Source organism: Micromys minutus (assembly GCF_963924665.1).
Source record: "Micromys minutus genome assembly, chromosome: 27".
In the NCBI taxonomy this organism is placed as follows: domain Eukaryota; kingdom Metazoa; phylum Chordata; class Mammalia; order Rodentia; family Muridae; genus Micromys; species Micromys minutus.
This window is the reverse complement of record NC_137962.1, coordinates 24,994,091-25,012,044: the sequence shown is the minus strand read 5'-3', so window position 1 is coordinate 25,012,044 and position 17,954 is coordinate 24,994,091. Positions and strand designations below refer to the sequence as shown.

The window sequence follows — 17,954 nt, the reverse complement described above, 5'->3', positions numbered from 1 at the left end:
CTCTCTTCCCCCTCTCCCTCTCACCTTGTACTCACATATGGAGGCAGATTTTCCTGATCCTGAATAGCTATTTTGTGGATCATTAATTGTGTGTTTATTAATTGAGTATTTAGTTGCTTCTATCTCCCCTGCCAGCTAAGAATACCTGTTTCTTTCATCAGATTCTTATTAGATTCAACATCCCTAGAAGTGCTGGTACCCTGCACTTTTGGGTCCGTCTGAGTATCCCACTTACACACCTACTGTAGTACAAGTTTGTCTCCCAAGAACCTAAGGTGCACATACTATGTCCTACTGGAGGTATTAAGTGTTCAGCTTCTTCAAAAGAAAGTCTTAAAATGCTCATGAAAGCTTTTGAAATTCTGCTTATGAAATTCATAATAGTTATTATCAAATTAGACCTCTATTTTTATTTTTAGCTATAAAAAGTATTGTATAAATTACTTGATTGACTCCCTTGTAGCAATGTATCAGACTCCATAAATTTTAAGATAATGTCTTCTACCATATGACTAAGAAATATACAATATAACACAAAGGGGCACGGCATCCATAAAAATACACATGTTGAAAGGGAAGAATGCTTCATGCACAAATCAAGAAGAGGTTCTCAGAAAAATATGAAACATCTGGACGCAACACTGGAGATACAAGGCCTTACCCAAGGCCAGGTGGAAACATTCAGGGCTCACACATGCCTGCTTGCTGACCTTGGCTTGCTATTAAATCATACTACTAAGCCTTGTGTGTGTGTTTTTTTAAAAAGGAACCTGAAAATAATTAGATGTGTTTAAGAAAGTGGTTGATGTGATTAAAATGAGTTAAGGAATGCAAGCTAATTAAACCACACTTGGAGTCTGCTGGGTTTCCATGAATGGTCAACTGATGTATCAGGGAATTTTAAAGCATGCTTCACAAGGAAAAGTGCATGTTAGGGAGACAGATGGGGGTCGTAACAGAGGAGGGAGAGTGGAGGGTGAAGGTGGTCATGGTTCTGTTCTCTAGAGACCTGGGAAGTAATGAGTCCATGGATGGACATCTATCAGTTAGGTAACTGACTGACTGACAAAGAGACAGAAAGAGATAGCAATTTAAAAGTTTAAAAGAGACTCGAAGAACACATAAAATTGCAGAAATGACAGGAACAATCTAAAATGAAAAAGGACTGTGAGGTGGCAGATACACCAGCTACAGGAGACTGATCATGTGCAGGGACCAGGTCTTCGGGGCAGAAGGCAAATGCACAGCATGGGGGCAAGGTGACAACAAAACATTCTGTGTAAACTCTAGGGCTCCTGGAGACCTGCCGAACGCACAGCCAGAGCTGGACCAACAACACTGCCTGGTCACCAGGTCAGACAGCAGCTGCACATCTGCCCTTCATGTCACAGCTTAATGGAGAATCTGCCTCTCGCTCCATGACAAGGAATGACCAGCACGTGTGTGGAAAGCCTGGCTTCCATGCGGCGTTTTAATCCTCTCCACTGCTTTGCTCCCCTTTAGTCTCTTCCCCTCCACCTCAACAGTTTGGCTGAAATCCTGCTGCCACTACACAGACTGGTACTGCTTTCATGGGAGTGCAGGAGATGGAGAGAGATGAGTCAGTAGTCTTTTGACTTCAACAACAAAGGAAAACAGTCAGAGAATGGTTTGTCAGCACAGGCCTTAGTACTCGGGTGACAGAGGCAGGAGAATTACCAGCCCATCTACCCAGGACCTCACAGTTATATCTGTATTTAAAAAAGAAAAACAGCAAAAAGGAGCCCTCCCTCCAAACAAAATCTAAATCACCACCAACAAAAACAGAAAGAAAAGAGAAAAGGCAGAGAGCTTGCTGAAGCTCAGAATGTGGGGGTGACATGATCCCTTTGGAACATAAAGATTGTCTCTGGAGAAACCATGACATAGGTGGATGCCTTTTGAAGAATGCAGGGTAGTTCAGCTCCATAAAGCCAATAGTGTCTGGAAATATATGGGACGGTCAAGCGAGTACTCTTGAACAATTTCTACGTTTGTGTTATTAGAGGAAGAAAAAATGTTTATCAGAGGGACCACAGCAGAAAGAGGACATCTGTGCAAACGAGCGGGGCAGAAACGACAGAGGTCACAGGCAGTTCCATGGGGACAGTCAGCAGGTTGATTTCATGGAGCTGGAGTGGATGCCAGAGGTGAGGGAAGGGGGAGGAGTCAGATAACAGCTGCCAAAATCAGCTAGATGGGAGGGCTTGATTCTAGTGTCCCACAACACTGTCAGACACACAGTCTGCTAGGAGAGTTTGAGGTCGTTCAACTGTAGAATTAATACATTTTGAGGAGATGAACATCCTAACTACCCTTCTATAAGCATTATGTGTTATTTGCACGTATTAGATTATTTTCTTCAATACCATGAATATGCAAAAAAAAGAAAAAAAAAAAAAGAAAAGAATGCTCCTTCATAGCAAAGACACAGGCTTTGGGGTATGCAGACCTGCACTGAGTTTCTGGCTGTTCCGTTCGATAACAATGTGACCTTGAGCAGCAATTCACTGACTTCAGCTTTTCCTTCTAAAAGTGAGAAGGAATGGAAAGACCTACTACAGACGATAGTTGGTTAACAACATAAAATGCTGTAAAAAAGGCCAAGAAATATTACCACAGGTAACATTTATTAAGAAGCTATAGGTGAAGAATTGAGAGCCCCAAAGAAAGAGGATAGAAACTCTGTAAGACCAACAGAGTTAATTGAACTGGATACTTGGGAACCCTCAGGCTGAACCACTAACCAAAGAGCACACATGGGCTGGACCCAGGCCCCTCAGCACATAAGTAGCAGATGTTCAGCTCAGTCCTCATGTGGGTCCCCCAAGAACTGGAGTGAAGCTATCCCTCAAGCTGTTCCCTCCCTGTCTGCGGTCACTTGTTCCCCTAACTGGGCTTCCTTGTCTGGCCTCAGTGGGAGAAGATGTGCCTAGCCCTGCAGAGACTTGATATGCCGGGGTGGGGGGATACCAGGGGTGCTCCACCCTCTCAGAGGAGAGGGGGAGGGGGACTGAGTGTGATTAAATGAATTTAATTATTTATTAATTATGTGAGATTTGTAAGAGTAATTCGAAGGATTACAGTCGAGAGCAGACAGCTAGCGCATGGGCAGTGAGCGCATTGAGGGACCTCATCCTGTTCTTACAGGAATGCAAATCTCACGAGGATGTGATTAATTCTATGAATATTCAGTAAATATGAAAATCTAACAGTCTCCCTCACCATGATCCTGTATAAGCTAACAGTAGCTATTCACTCTGTGAATGAGGCAGCTGGTGTTAGTGCTCACGCAGTGTAGGGTTCTGTGTAACGAAGATCCACTCCCCCTGCCCCAGGCAATTCAGCTTTAAGCTTTATGGAGAATCCAGCTCTTCAGTCACTGAGTGAAGGTTTTATCATCTTATAATACACACTGCTCTCTTGATCCTTGCCCATTAAGCATGCGTCACAGGCACTACTAATAGTCCTGACTATAATAATAATAATGATGATGATGATAATAATAATAATAAATAACAACTACAATGATAATACAAAGTTACTGCTTTTATAAAGCCCATTAATCTTCAAGCCAAAATCCCAGTTGTAATAAATTGTTTTACTCTTACTCAATTACATAATTTAAAAAGTAACAGCCAGAAAAAATGTAAGTGGCTGCTCATAAGAAGGAGAAGAAGAAGATCTAGGTTGTTTGTAAGGCTGGAGTTGAGCCTTTTAAAATCAGAAGAAAAAAAAAATCCTTAAGTGGGAGAGCATTTTTCGTAAAGGCTACCAAGCCTTCTTAGCCAGGAGTCTGAGCTGACCAGTACCCCAGAGTTCCTTTACTTATTGTGATTGAACCACAAGGTGAACTTCATTCTTATTCAGTCTAATACCGAGAAAACGGGCCATGGAAGCCTCTCGTGTCCTCTCTAAACACACAATCGGCTATGGGCTCTCGCCTCCTGGGCTCCAGCAGCAGGAAGTTCCGTGTAAAACGATGCTCAGTGTGGTTGGTCACAGCTCCCGAACTCTTTGAGAGCCCTTTCCCAGTTTCCCCTGGAGTTACCATGCCAGACACGGTGTGTGGTTGACAGTCACTTCAAAGGCATTGGGTAGTGCTTTGGAGCCACCAATGCTCTCTGGGTTGTTTGGATAAAATGCTCCCCTGTGCAGCCAGACAGTCAGAGTGTAAAGCTTCAGAGAAAGAAACCATATTTACTTCGTGTGTCTTTACAAACTTCCGGTCATGCTGTGTATGCACAGGAGCTTAATGGCTGCTAAATACCGAGACGGGCACACGCGCTCCATGATGCTAGCTGCTGTTGTGAGGGCATTTTGACAGCATATGGTGCAGCAGGAGCACCTTGGGACATGATTCCTACTTCCCTACTCCACTGGCCTTACAAAGAACAAAGAGAAATGCTAGTTCGTCTACAGGTTGGCTCCCCTGCCTGCAAATAACTGCTTTAGAGTTAGTCATTGCAGGGATGAGAGGTAAGGTTGCAGTAACATTGAACCTTTACCATTGCCTTAACTGTTCCGAAGTCATTAATTTCTCAGTTTAGAAGGGAAAATCATCATCATCATTATTACTCCTTTAAAAACAAGGGGATCAAAACTCTTAATGAGTTAAATAGTTTGCTCCTGTCTACAAACACAGTTGGCAGTGGGAGGGGGTTGTACACGCGAGTGACAGCCTCCCACAGATGCCTCTGCCTGGTGTGTTCAGAGGGGAACTTGGAGAAGTAAATTCTATGAAGGAATGAGACCTTAAGGATCCCAGGACCTCACAAGAAACAAACAGCAGCCGGTCTTCCATGCTCTGCTGGACCAATTCAGCCTGCCCACTCCTTTCCATACGTGGTTCTTGTGATCAGATCACTTAATGTTTGGATCTGAACCTTTCCCTCCTGTTAAACTACCTTCGATCTCGTGATGCCCAGGGCCACACCCTGCTTCAGCTCTTCACATAATTAAGGATACCTGCCATTTTCTCATTTCTTTCCCCACCCAATAAGCAAACAGCAAGAGTTGGTTCAGCAGCTGTGCCTTTGTTTCCTCTAAAACTTTCATCTCCAAGAGCACGTTTCCCCATTACCTTTCCCACCTGCCAATGGCTACTCAAAAACTCTCACCCCAAAGCTGGATGCCCACCTTCAAAAAAGTATTTTCCAGACATAACATGGCATACATACATACATACATAATACATACATACATACATACATACATACATATGAACTCACAGAGACAGTGGCTACATGCCTCTGTACAAGCTGGAGCCAGATTAGAGCCCAGCATGAGAAGTGGGGAGGGGAGGACACAGGTTCCCCTAGCCAAGAACCTGTTTGCAACTGGTCGGGGCGCAGAATGGTTACGCTTTTGTCTATGGAGCCTTACTGGGTCACTCCAGAACAGGCCGTTCCCAGGAGTAGTTGGCCAACACAAATCAGACTCCCTGTAGTTTTCTTTATTTTGGGAGGATTGGTTTAATGATTAAGAGAGATAAAGACCATGAAACCAGGTGATAGAGAAGTAGGGGAAGGTTTGAGATGACATGGAGGAAGAGAGATATGTAATCAAATATATATTGTGAAATTCTTAAAGAATAAATAAAACACTTAAAAAAACCAACATTAAAAAATAAAAGTGAAAATATTTTGATATTCTCAAAGAGCTCCACTTGGCCTATTTTCTTGAAAACCTGCTCTCTACCAGCTAGAAAATGTTTTCTCCCTTGCATTAGCTTCATGGAGTGTCCTCATTTCTACTGCTAATTAGACAGGCCTTACAGTAAGAGTATAAAAAATGTCCCCAGCATGGCTTTCATCTATTATACATAACTGATATCGGAAAAGAGTGAGCAGAGGTTTTTTTTAATTAATCTGAAGGACTTGGAAGAATGACATTGACCTTGGACAATGAGAACTTCTATTTCCGGGTTATTTTGAAACAGTTTTGTTATGTAGTCCTGGGTCCATTGGTACTTTTGAGGTAGCTCCGTGTGGTCTCAAGCTCACATTAATCCTCTGCCTCAGTCTCTCAAATACAGACATGTAGCACTGTATCTAATCTAATTATTTAAAGACAACAATAGCATTTACATTTTTATAAAGATTTAAGTTTGAAAGGTTTCCATTTGAACTAATGTTTTGAAAGGCTGGAATTTCCTGAGTCAAATATTTTAAACTACTAGACAAGAGTAAAACTATACCAAAGCTATATATGAATGCAAAAATAAATACATAAGTTAATTAATAAAAAGAAAACAAAATTTTTTTGACAGTGTTCTGGGCATCCAGATAACTCAGGGGTGCGCCAAAGCCTCAATAATTCTATCAAATGCCAGGCAACCAGCACTTGTCAAATCTTAAATATCACGCTGCCTGGTTTGTATTGCTTAATCTCTAGAATAAGGTGGAAGTTATTGTTGTGCACAAATTAAGGCCTGGGAAAGTGAAGTAGCATGAACAAAAAACCACACTACCGGCAGATGAAGGAGTGGGGCCTTGAACTGATACGTCTCCACGTCTCCGGCTTTGACGTTCATGTTCCTGAACCCTGGGCTAAATGCTGTGAGGAAGACCACGCCTCCCCTTAACGACAAGGCATCAGTATGTAACTTGAACGAGTCCAAGGACTGCTACATAAAGAGTAAGTGTGTTTAAGTACCCAAGTTAATGCGTGTAAGTGCTACAGTTGGACGGTTCGGTGAGACGATTGCTGTCCCTGTCACTCCAGCACCTGGGAAGGCAGGACAGAACCCAGGTCTTCACATGGAAGCACAATCGCTTGCACCACACTGCCTCTGGGCTTTTTTGTTCTTGTTTTTAATAATCTTATGGAATTTGGGGCATAATACAATTGTACCATGTGAAATTTTGTTAAGTTAAAGTTAAAAAAAAGTAAAAAATATGTCTTGCAGATTTTCTCATTTTTAATATGTTTTAGCTCTCCCACGTAAAGTGACACAAATTAATACAGGCTTCTTCAAGATTCCCCTTATAAAGGTAAGAGATTATAAAATTATAAGATTATAAATATATGCAATTTATGATAAACATGTGGGAATTGAACCTTATCACTCATTGAGAAACACCAACAATACATGCTATACATGTTTCTATTGGGATATAATTATATACTAAAAATGATTCCTACTACCTACCTATCTATAATTGCTGGTACATATTAATACAGCAATGCATAATTTAAAGTCAGTCAGCTCTAGTCCAGTTGAAGTTATTTGGAAGTAAATCAACACTCATATGCCTCTTGTTTCATTTCTTCTGTTTGAAACCATGTATATTAAAAAGCTAATGCAACCTAAACTTTATTCACTAAAAATAACTCAAATTTCATCATCTGTTCATGGCTCAGAAACACATGACTGTTTTACACATAGAAACAAAAGAACAGTTTATCACAAAAACGCATCGTATCTCCTTTGATATTTCATCTGGAATTTTTTTCAAATTTGCCATTGATACCTACTTTTTTCCAGTTGTGAACATCTTAATTTCATCTTGGAAAGCAGTTGCTTGTAGGAGACTGTCGGGTCTTTTAGTGTTGTGCACTAAATCATTATGAAAGGTTTACTTTTTGTGTCGGACAGCTTTGCATATTAATCATATCACTAGACACATGTTTGCCGAGGTTTAGCCATGGGCAGTAAACAGAGAGTGGCAACTGCGGAGCTGTTAAATCCTGGCGCACACATTTCTAACACATTGTATTGAGTTACACAAGGAATAATCACCCTCCTAAATCCAAGTCAACATCTCCGAGAATATTTGGATGCTTAATTAAAAACGAACTTATGCTCTTCGTGTGGGTGATTTTGTACAGTGGCTGAAAAGTCCATGAAAAATTAATTTACCTCAATAAAGAATGCTTGCATAAGTCCCTCTTGAAGTTAGTAAATCGCTTCCGCCACTTCTACTGAGACACAATGCAGAAACAGAGGCAATAAAAGGGGGACATTCGTTCCGGGGGAATCTTCTCGAGTGAAATCACAAGAACTGGTAAGTGCACTGAGATTGTTTTTCAGCAAAGGTGGGAATTTTTCACTCCAGCTCACGCTCTGTACAGTGGGACCGCATGCCAATGACCTTCCCGGGCTTTCCATGAATCCTGCTCCATCAGGCTAAAGCTTGGCTACTTCTGCCCTTGGAAAGCACCACCCTCTGGATGCTTTCTTTACCCCGAGAGACGGAGAATCCCTGCAGTCATCGTTGTGAGAGCTAGTGGGATTAACATGCAGGTTAAGGTGTGAGCACCAAAAACCACACCTGATGTGTGGCACCACGGTATATATATGACAAGGTGAAGGAATAACAGGATTTTCCACCTGAAACTTTTAAGGACAGGCAGATGGTCCTACAGATCTCTTTAAACGAACATGCAAACAATGGTCTATTTCCTTCACCGCTGAATTGGTGATTCATTTATACTTTTATTTACAGAATATCTGCCAAGATGTGAACCATATATTATAGTTAAAGGAACTAGAAATGAACAGGATATATCCCATGCCTGTGGAGTTTGGTATCTACAAGATAAAATAAGCTGAGGAGACAGAGAGGATACAAAAATAGGCTCTTTATCATAAGAGTGCAATAAAACATCGCACCATGAGTAGAACATACAATATGGGGTGATATGGTCCTTGTGTTCTGATGTTCAGTGGAGTGTGGAGGAGAACCCTCCTCACCTACTACAACGCCAGCCATGATGGGAAGAAACAGAACCTGGTCCAATTAGGGATAATATGGTCAGTTTAGGGTCTTTGAAGGTCTCCAAAGATACCTGGAGGTACTGCTTCGAAAGCAAGAATCTGGGATGAGAAGCATCTTTGATGCAGCTGATAACTGACTTTGGGAATATCAAAAGATTAAATCACTCGGAACCTTGGAACCGGAGTTTTAAAAACTCCCATGTGGATTATAACTACGTCTGTAGAAAACTGAAGGTTGAGGTCAGAAATAGAGGGTGCAGACACCAGGCAGTCAAGGCCACAGGTAAACCACAGGCAAACCTCAAAGTCCTTGGTTGCTACACAAAGCTACTTAGAGACACCCTGGAGCTGTCTGCACATAGACTCAAAGTTCAGGGATAATTCAAGAAAGCTAAATATCTTGGTTGTGAGCCATTGCTCAGTTAATATAATGCCATTACAGGTTTAACCATCTCATCATGCAACTTTTAAATAGACGGATGATATGCCCGACCCGACGTGGCCCTTATTCATCAAAGTTCTAGACCACTGGCCTCACATCAGGAAAAGGTCTAAGAAAAAAAAAAAAAAAAAAAAACTCGGTATTGAGACTTTTAACCTGAACCAGCACAGAATGTCATTCCCGGGAAATCTGATCAGCAAAACACTGAAGTACAGAAGTTCACAGTGTGCCTTTGTTCATCTGGAAATGATGGTGGGGAAATAAGTATTGGCGGATAAACATTCTGGAGAACCGCTGCATCAGTGGTGTCTGATTTTGATCCAGCAAATTCTCTGGTAACTGGATGCTCAAAATCCCTCTGTTTAGAAGGTTAACGCATTTGATTCATATACAACATATATCTGTCCGATTCAGATTGTAGGAAATGTGCCTTTAAGAGAATCCCACCTAGAAGAGTGCCACTATATCACATCAGGGATCTGAGCCCATTGTTCACTGAAGACTGAAAGCAATGACTTATGGGCCCATTGGCAGCAGGTGTCCGGGGAAGGCAAGAACGTGGTGTGTACAACCTGCGCCCTCCAGCCGGATCGGACACTAGCATATGCCCTTCCCAAGTAGAGCAGGTCACTGCCTCACAAGGCTGACCGGGCAGTACTTTTACTAAAGCACATGACTCTGTGCAGAAGAGGCACAGTACTCAGGACAACTCCTACAGGAAGACACGTGAGAAGGAACAGAAAGTACAACTGCAATCACCAGTGGTAGATTTTTGGGGGGGCATAAGGCAGTTTCTGAGGCCATCTGCCATGAGACTCCTTAATAGCAGCCAAACCACCCATGACTTTAACCGGGAACCCTTCAGTTTGACTGCTAACCTGCTTTTCTTCTGACAGGACATGCTATTTTGGTGTCATGAGCTGCATGCATACCACAGTGTCTTTAACATTTTTTTGAGGTTTTTATCATTAGTAGGTCTAAGAAACAATAAATTCAGCTAGCACTTGAGTGGATAACTCACGAGTAAATGATTTGAACATTTTTCTAATAGATAACCATGAATGAAAGTAGGCCGCATCTTAATATTTCAAGATTAAATGCAAACTGGAATGTATCCTAAAGTTAGGCACTGCAATCCACTTCAATTCTATGCTTAAATATAGCCATAATTTCCAGTAAAAGTGTGCTCTGAATGAGCAATAAGAATTACTAAGTCTTGAGATCCTGGGCAATCCCACACGTCTTTCTGGAAAAGCTCAACATGGACCTCTTTATAATAGCTGTAAATCCTCAGCGTGACTTTGGGCCATCCGCCAGTGACCGTGCATCACTGAGGTTCCTCTGCTCCTCCCCCAGCACTACCTTATTAACAGTGCCACCGTTTGAAAGCCCACTTGAAACCCGAAGCGGTATTTTCCTCCCGAGTTACTGTGTATGTCGGGGTAAAAAGACATTTGTGGGTGAAATGACAGTCCTACCGGTCTCGCAGCTGGGTCCGGTGAAGCCCTGTGGGCATGCGCACACGTCAGCAGCAATGCAGGCACCTCCGTTTCTACAGCCATCTTTGCAGAAAGCTACAATAATCCAGATCCACGAATAGGTCAGACAAACAGCATCAGGCACACGGTTGTCACCCCACTGTAAGTCAACTTCTCTGTAATCTCTAGGCCCAGATTTTCTCTACTCGTTTGCAGATATGAAAGTGAAAGGTGAAGGATACTGTGAGTTCATCACCAGACAGTAGTCTGTGCACAGAAAAGAATGTTTCCTAACCCAGTATGAGTTTGGAAACAGTAGCTGGTTTTAATAGTAAGGAAATAGCTTGCCTGAAACACAGCAAAACACAAAAAACCTTTTGCTGTGTGAAGTGCATGGCAAGTCTGTATTGTATGCCCTTGTAAAACCACACGAAAAAAAAAAAAAACATTTTAAAGTGGTAACCATTCTAGATGAAGCAAACCAGTAGAGAACGAGAGGAGGAAATAGAAATGCTGGACTCCTGAGGCTCTGGGCCGACTCCACACTGACTAAAGAGCTAAGGCACGCAGGAAGTTTCCCATCCTTCACAAAGTTCTGAGCTGGCCCACTGGCTTACACTCACCAGCTGCAAGAACTATCCACTCTCCAGTGGCCTTCTGGGAGAATAGCAACCGCCTGCTAAGGAGGAGTCAAGGCAGAAACCCTGTGACGCCTGATGTACTAAACGCTGAGTTTGGGGCAAGCTTTTCCCTGAGAAGGGAAGAACCAAGGTGGGACCCACTGGGAACATGGTTTCATGGTGCAGGCTGCCTCTGACATGGGTGAGGAGGAGCCACGGCAGCAGTGAAAATGCAGGGAGGTGGAAGACAAAGCCAGGGTGGGTGAGCCCGATCTCCTGACAGCTCCTTTGTCCACATCAGGTAAATGCTTGTGAGATTTGGACCTAGAAATGAGTAGCGTTTCCTTATGATGATCCACGTGAAAATCCATGATATTCTGAATACCCGTGCAACAAAACATGCACTACAGACCAGGCCTTATGACTCACTCTGCACTGACTCCCGTCTTCTCACAGACACGTGGGCACAGTAAGTCTCCTCTACCGAATGCCAAGGCAGCATACGTTTGAGGGGCGAGCAGCTTTGGAGCCTGAAATGTCTACACTATACAAATTAACTGACACTAAGAAATATGGACTCCATTCCATAGAGGAATTGGTAGGTCCAAAAAGAGCTTTCCATTCCCAGGGTGAGGAAGGGCATAAGGTCACCTCCCAAAAGGCTCAGAGGGAACAGAGTTAATAAGCGGCAGCTGGAATGTCCACCCACAGCTACTAAAATGGAGGTGGACATTTAAGGAAATTTAAGAAAGCTAATGTGCACAGTTAACACTAATCCACAGAGACAGAAACTGAGGAAATGGGGTGGTATTTCAGGGTGGATTAACACACCGTTACACGTGAGTAGCTCTCGCTTCCAGAAAAAAAGTAAACGCTATCATGCAATGGTCATGTTTGGGTCCCCAAACGAAACAAAACAGGTAAACCCAATGAAGAGAAAGATTCAAAGAAGGAGTTTTCAATTAGAGGGGAGAGACAGAGAGACAGAGTGACAGAGAGACAGAGAGAGAATGCTAATGCTATGCCTGGACAGTTAATTATGGACATGGCCGAGGAGGGAGGCGGGCGCTGAGGGAGGGGGATGAGCCATGTACCAAACTCTCTGAAATACTTATGCAACTCCCTGTCCATGAGGGGCAGAGGAGGAATGCAAAGGGACCAGAGAGAAGAGACGGGCGGTCCTGTGCGTGATGCAGAGGAGATGCTACAGCTGCTCTCTACCTTGGCACGTGGTTCCGTTGCCAGTGTAGCCAGGCTTGCAGACACAGTTGTGTCCTCCAACGGTGTTAAAGCACAAAGCGTTTTCGTCACAACTGTGTTGGTTTGTGAGGCACTCGTCATGTTCTGAAACGAAGAATACAGTTTTGTTACTCAAGGAGCGTTTTCAAAGATACTGCACTTTAGCGTGGTTCAAAGATATCACATTTCAGCGTCTTGGTTATTGCGGAGCACTTCTTCCCAATATTGATGTAGGCAGATAATAAATTAAAGACAGCCCTGGATGGCTTCCAATTTTGAGGTATTCTTGTGCTACTATACAATTATACAGTTAGTCCATATTCTTAATTAGTCAGTCCAAAGCATCTGAATACCAAAGGCCTACCAATGGCAGGGCAGAACAGATGTTCTCAGAACTAGATGCCAACATAACCACTGTGATTGACATTTAGCGAGTTATCCTTGTACAGATAAGTCTGTCTCCTAACTATTCCTTAGAGTATGTGGTTGGCCCAGGGAAGGATGGGTAGTTGTTTTCCTCTTAGGTCGTGGCCTACAGGATGACAGGACTGAAGCTCTGGGAGTCAGACGCCAGCAGCTCACTTCTGCAGCCACACTTGCCAGAGTAACTATTCTTATACACTGTTGTGGAGTGATCACAGATTCGGTGTCCTCCCTCCACAAACAAACTAACCTGTGTCTACTTGATAGGACAGATTCTCTTTCCTAATACATGTATCTAGGGTGTGCAAATACACATATGATACACAGCCGACATGATGTCTCCTTTAACCAGAAATGGCTCGTTCCTTTTCAAAGCCCACAATCCTTTGGTCCCTCTCGCACCCCTGTGAGAGAGGCAGACCAGAGCACAATACTCAGGAGGAGGTAACTGTAGCTCAAATGAGGGTGCAGCTTTCCCGGGTTCCCAGTGTGTTGGGTAACTTCAGATGCTCAGCATTTAGCCAAGATACAGAAGGAAATAATAAATATAAGATGAGGAGAAAATATCTAATATCCAAATCACACTGGGCAGGAAATATAATGTTTAAGGATATGGACACAGATTATTTTAGGGCCCGGAACTGATTATCTGGGTTTCTTTCACATCACCGATTGGGCTTTTCATTTCAGAACTCTAAACCCAGAGCATTTTAACACTAATGTAGCTGTAACCAACAATCCTGGCAGGTACGGGTGAGACTGCACTATGTGATTTAAGACAACTCTTAATGGGCTGCCTCATGTTTTATTTTTTTTAAATGTGCATTAATCTTCCACTATGATGTCATGTCTCGTAATATAAGGCAGCCCAATTATGATCATTTTAACTCTAGCCCTGTAATAAAACTTTTTGAAACTATTCCCAATAATCCATTAGAGGAAGACAAAAGTATCAATACCAGTGCCTTAGAGCTGTGGTAATGGACATGTTATTTGTAAATTCTTAGCAAAATTACTCAAAGACTAAAATCTACCTAATGCTCTTACGTCATAGCATCTTGACTGTGTGAGTCCTGGCTCACTGCAGTGAAGGAAAAGTGGATAGTGGCACAGACTCTTTGCACTTAGATCATACAGTCTCAGAGGGGCCAGGATGGGCAGTCCTCCTTCTCTGAATTCTTCTTGAAACAAAAGAAATCTATGCTCTAAAGTTTGTGCCTGCTGTCAGTTTTCTTCCCAGAACAGTTGGAGGCATTGCAGTGAATCTATGAGTACACCTGTCTGCCCTTTAAAGAAGCTGCCAGTGGCTTGAGTATCATCTTCATCCCTGTCTATCTTGTCTTCTTCATTAGCTCATGCTCACTGGGTAGAGGGCAAGTATAACATGATCTGTTTAGCACCCAGAACTCAGTGTTCTACAAGCCTTATTATTATACAAAACACCCAATCAAATGACCTGGCTGACTCTCTTCTCACTTACTTAGGGTTCCTCAGATGAAGGTGTGTGTTTTTGGTCAACTGAAAGGCAGAGGCAGCACTTCCAGGCTCTAAATATGCCTTTCCAAACACAACTGGCACTGAGCAACGTGCCTTTCTCAATTCTCCTGGAAAATATTAGCCAGCCTTAGAAAGCATGCTAAAGTACCAGATTTCATGCTAAAGTGACAGAAATCCCTTCATGTCTCCTGCCTGCAAAGTTAGCATGACACTTGGCCTGAGAACAACATACCAAGCTCTGCTGCTCTCTCTCACTGTACAGAAATAGTTCTTCCACTCATCTGACCTCAACTTCACTCTGGCATTGTAAGTGTTTAGACAATAATGTTCTTCCATTACATTTCCTTTATTATTTAATAGAGAATGTTTATTGAGATATACAAGTAGATATACTACATATTTACATATCTAAACACACACACACACACACACACACACACACACACACACCAATTCATGTCAAATATTTAATTCTCTATGAGATCAGACTTTGACCTCTACCTGGCTAAGGAGAAATAATTCCCCCAAGCCCTGATTTTATGACTGTGAGTGACTTTCCTCTTTTGCTTTGGTGTATTTTATGATGGCAGCCATGTGCCATGCTTTCTGCCTCCCCCCCCCCCACAATTAAAATATGAGCCTTTTGAAGTTGCCCACAATTTATGATCATGTATTTATCTTGAGAAAAATCCTAATGTGTAATATATAAAGCTACCAAGTTAGGAGTTAGTGATGATACAAGTGTATTGTTGTTTCATGTGACATATACATTAGAAGGAATCCCACCGTTTGCCGACAAATCTTGTTGGATTATCATTGATATGAAATCAGGCTACAATGTATACAAAGAAAGAAAACAAAAAATTTTTAACACATTAAACATGCCTTTGCCAACTATCTCTATAAGATTCTGGATTCTCTATATAAAAATTATACATTAAAATGTCGATTGAATGTGTGTGTGTATGTGTGTGTGTTCATATATAGTGATATAAAAAATTCTAAATTACAATGGCATCTATGAACTTTGATTCTTTTGTTTTTGTAATATTGATCTTCTTGTGGATTTGAATGAAACAATTATCTTTAATAATCATAGTATAAATCATTGCTTAATACAAGCCACATAATTTATAAATAACAATATTTACACTAGATAGACATTATGTATTATTATTTTATAAAAAGTTAAATTTGCCTTGTAGAGGTTAAATAATTTACCCAAGATTACAGGGTTAGTAAATGTCAGAATTATGAAACACAATATCTGACTCCAAAAGCCATAAAATATTTCTTGCTCATATAATTCATGTGTGCATTTCTTCAGATCTTTCTTAATTTCTGTTGTATTTCTGTGATTTTAAAATAATTCTTTAATTTTATTAAAACAATATTATAAATAACTTTTAAATTACCACAACTTCTACATCTCATTAATCTTCTGTTTAGGTAGACTAGCCATTTTGAAGCTATAGCGTTTGACATTGATTTTTACACTTGCACTATTAAATGAAGTTTTATAAATTCATCCACCATTCAAAAGTGTAAAATTTATTAGAGAAAAAAGTTGATTTATATTCTTATTTATGGCTCAAGTGTATATTACCTACATCCATGATTTTGCTCTCTCTCTCTCTCTCTCTCTCTCTCTCTCTCTCTCTCTCTCTCTCTCTGTGTGTGTGTGTGTGTGTGTGTGTGTATGTGTAGTTTCCCACAGCTTTACAATAAGAAGTTATTTTATCATTGCATTTCCCACAATACTGTTAACCCGGTCTGGTAAAAGTCTTATCAGAATCATAGAGCTTCCCAGGGCTAAAATAAGTTCTATGTGTATTGACAGCTTCAGTTTGATGAGGACAAGAGACCCTTTAAAAAGGAAAGTGTAGCACATAAAATGATCACTTGCCTTTGAGGCAAGGTAGTCAGTTCATAGAAACTCATGAAAAAGTATACAGTAATCTAGAGAAGTTTATGATATTATCAGTAATTTTAGACAACTGGTCTACCTCAACAAGGACTGGCTGCCTATTGGATTTCCTCTTATTTTTCTGCAGACAACATGCCTTAAGAAAGCAACAGAATCTAAAGAAAGCCTCCCCTGCCCAGCACTGTTCCACACACCTGCCAAAACAAGCAGGTAGTGCTGACTGATGGAGATCCTCAAAAAAAAAAAAAAAAAAAAAAAAAATTGCACAGAAACAATTACCAAATAGTCAGAAACAACACACCATTTTTATCCTATCAACTCAGACCTTTGACCCTGCACACAGCTTTAGTATCAGACCAAGATAATCATGCTACTGTTGATCTTTTCATGAAGGATATAATCTGAGTTTGAGCAACAAAACTCTATGCTACATATAATGATTTTTAGATGACTCTGAGTGTCTAGGGGAAAGAAACTAGGATTCATTCATTCCCTCCTCTACCTCCCTCCTTTCTTTTGCACAGGTATTTGGCAAATATGCTCCCTACCACCAGCAGAACATATTCCCATGATAAAAACCTGTGTGTCTTAATATCACTAACACTGTAGAACATCACTATAATACACTAGATGATTTCAAACATCAGTGGTGAGCTACACTGCAGTATGACCACACCTAAAGATGGAGTGAGAAAATTACAAGCTATTTTGATGAACAGTATCAGGGAAACCATGGGTTCAATAGTACATGTTCTGAATCTCATCAGACATGGTTTCAGATATTGGGACTCAGAAAGACAGGCAGACAACTTTTCTAGAATAAAATGGAGGAATTACAACTTCTAGAGGGGACATATTAAAAAGAACAAATAAAGAACAAAACAAACAAAAAACCATGAATGCAAAGACTCTCACACATGACAGACACTTAGTAAATACCTCTTATATGCTTGTTACCTGATGGGATTTTTCCACCCTTCATTAGGTCATGTCCTAACTTCCCTATTTTAATCTTTTGGGAAAAAACTAAATACTTCATAGAATTTGCTCTCTTTATAGACTTTTAAGAACCCAAATACATTTTGTATATTTTTCAGAATGCTTCTATTTTTACTGGTGGCAAGGGAAAACTACTGGCTGTCAAAGTGATGAAAAATTACTCACGTTGTTCCTTAGGATTGCTTATTTCATTCCCGCTATATTGCAGAAAAATATAGGAATCACATCATTTTCACAGAAACGTATTTTCAGTGTAGTTGAAGTAACTGCAAGAAATTCTCCTCCAAAGCTCGATGGGTATCCACTCACATTCACGTGCACTACTGCATTTCCTGCCCACTGACCATCCCAGCTCAGCAGTAACTTCAGGGTGTTCTTCCCAGTGTCTGCTCATTCTGCCTCCTCTGGCATACTCGCTTTGCTCCCGTCTGCAGACGCTAACCCTTTGTTGACCAAGAGTCCAAAAGAAAGCACCTCAGATATCCTCCTCCCTCTGAGTGAAATTCAAACTGATTTAGTGAGGGTGTTTCCTTTCAACTAATTTCATGAAATCAGTACTATCTAATGCTTAGTGGAGCAGCTGATGCCT

At 41.3% G+C, this 17,954-nt stretch overlaps 1 protein-coding gene across 1 annotated transcript in view; it reads right to left on the bottom strand.

Moving 5' to 3' along the window:
- The window catches only part of NELL2 (neural EGFL like 2), a gene marked incomplete at its 3' end in the record, with an annotated part of 261,563 nt that overhangs the window by 52,492 nt on the left and 191,117 nt on the right, over positions 1-17,954 (bottom strand). The window contains exons 14-15 of the mRNA XM_080939784.1: positions 12,502-12,624; positions 10,661-10,756 (exon numbers count right to left, since the gene is read on the bottom strand). Coding sequence (XP_080795910.1) covers positions 10,661-10,756; positions 12,502-12,624 — 219 coding nt within the window. The remainder of the gene's footprint in view (positions 1-10,660; positions 10,757-12,501; positions 12,625-17,954) is intronic.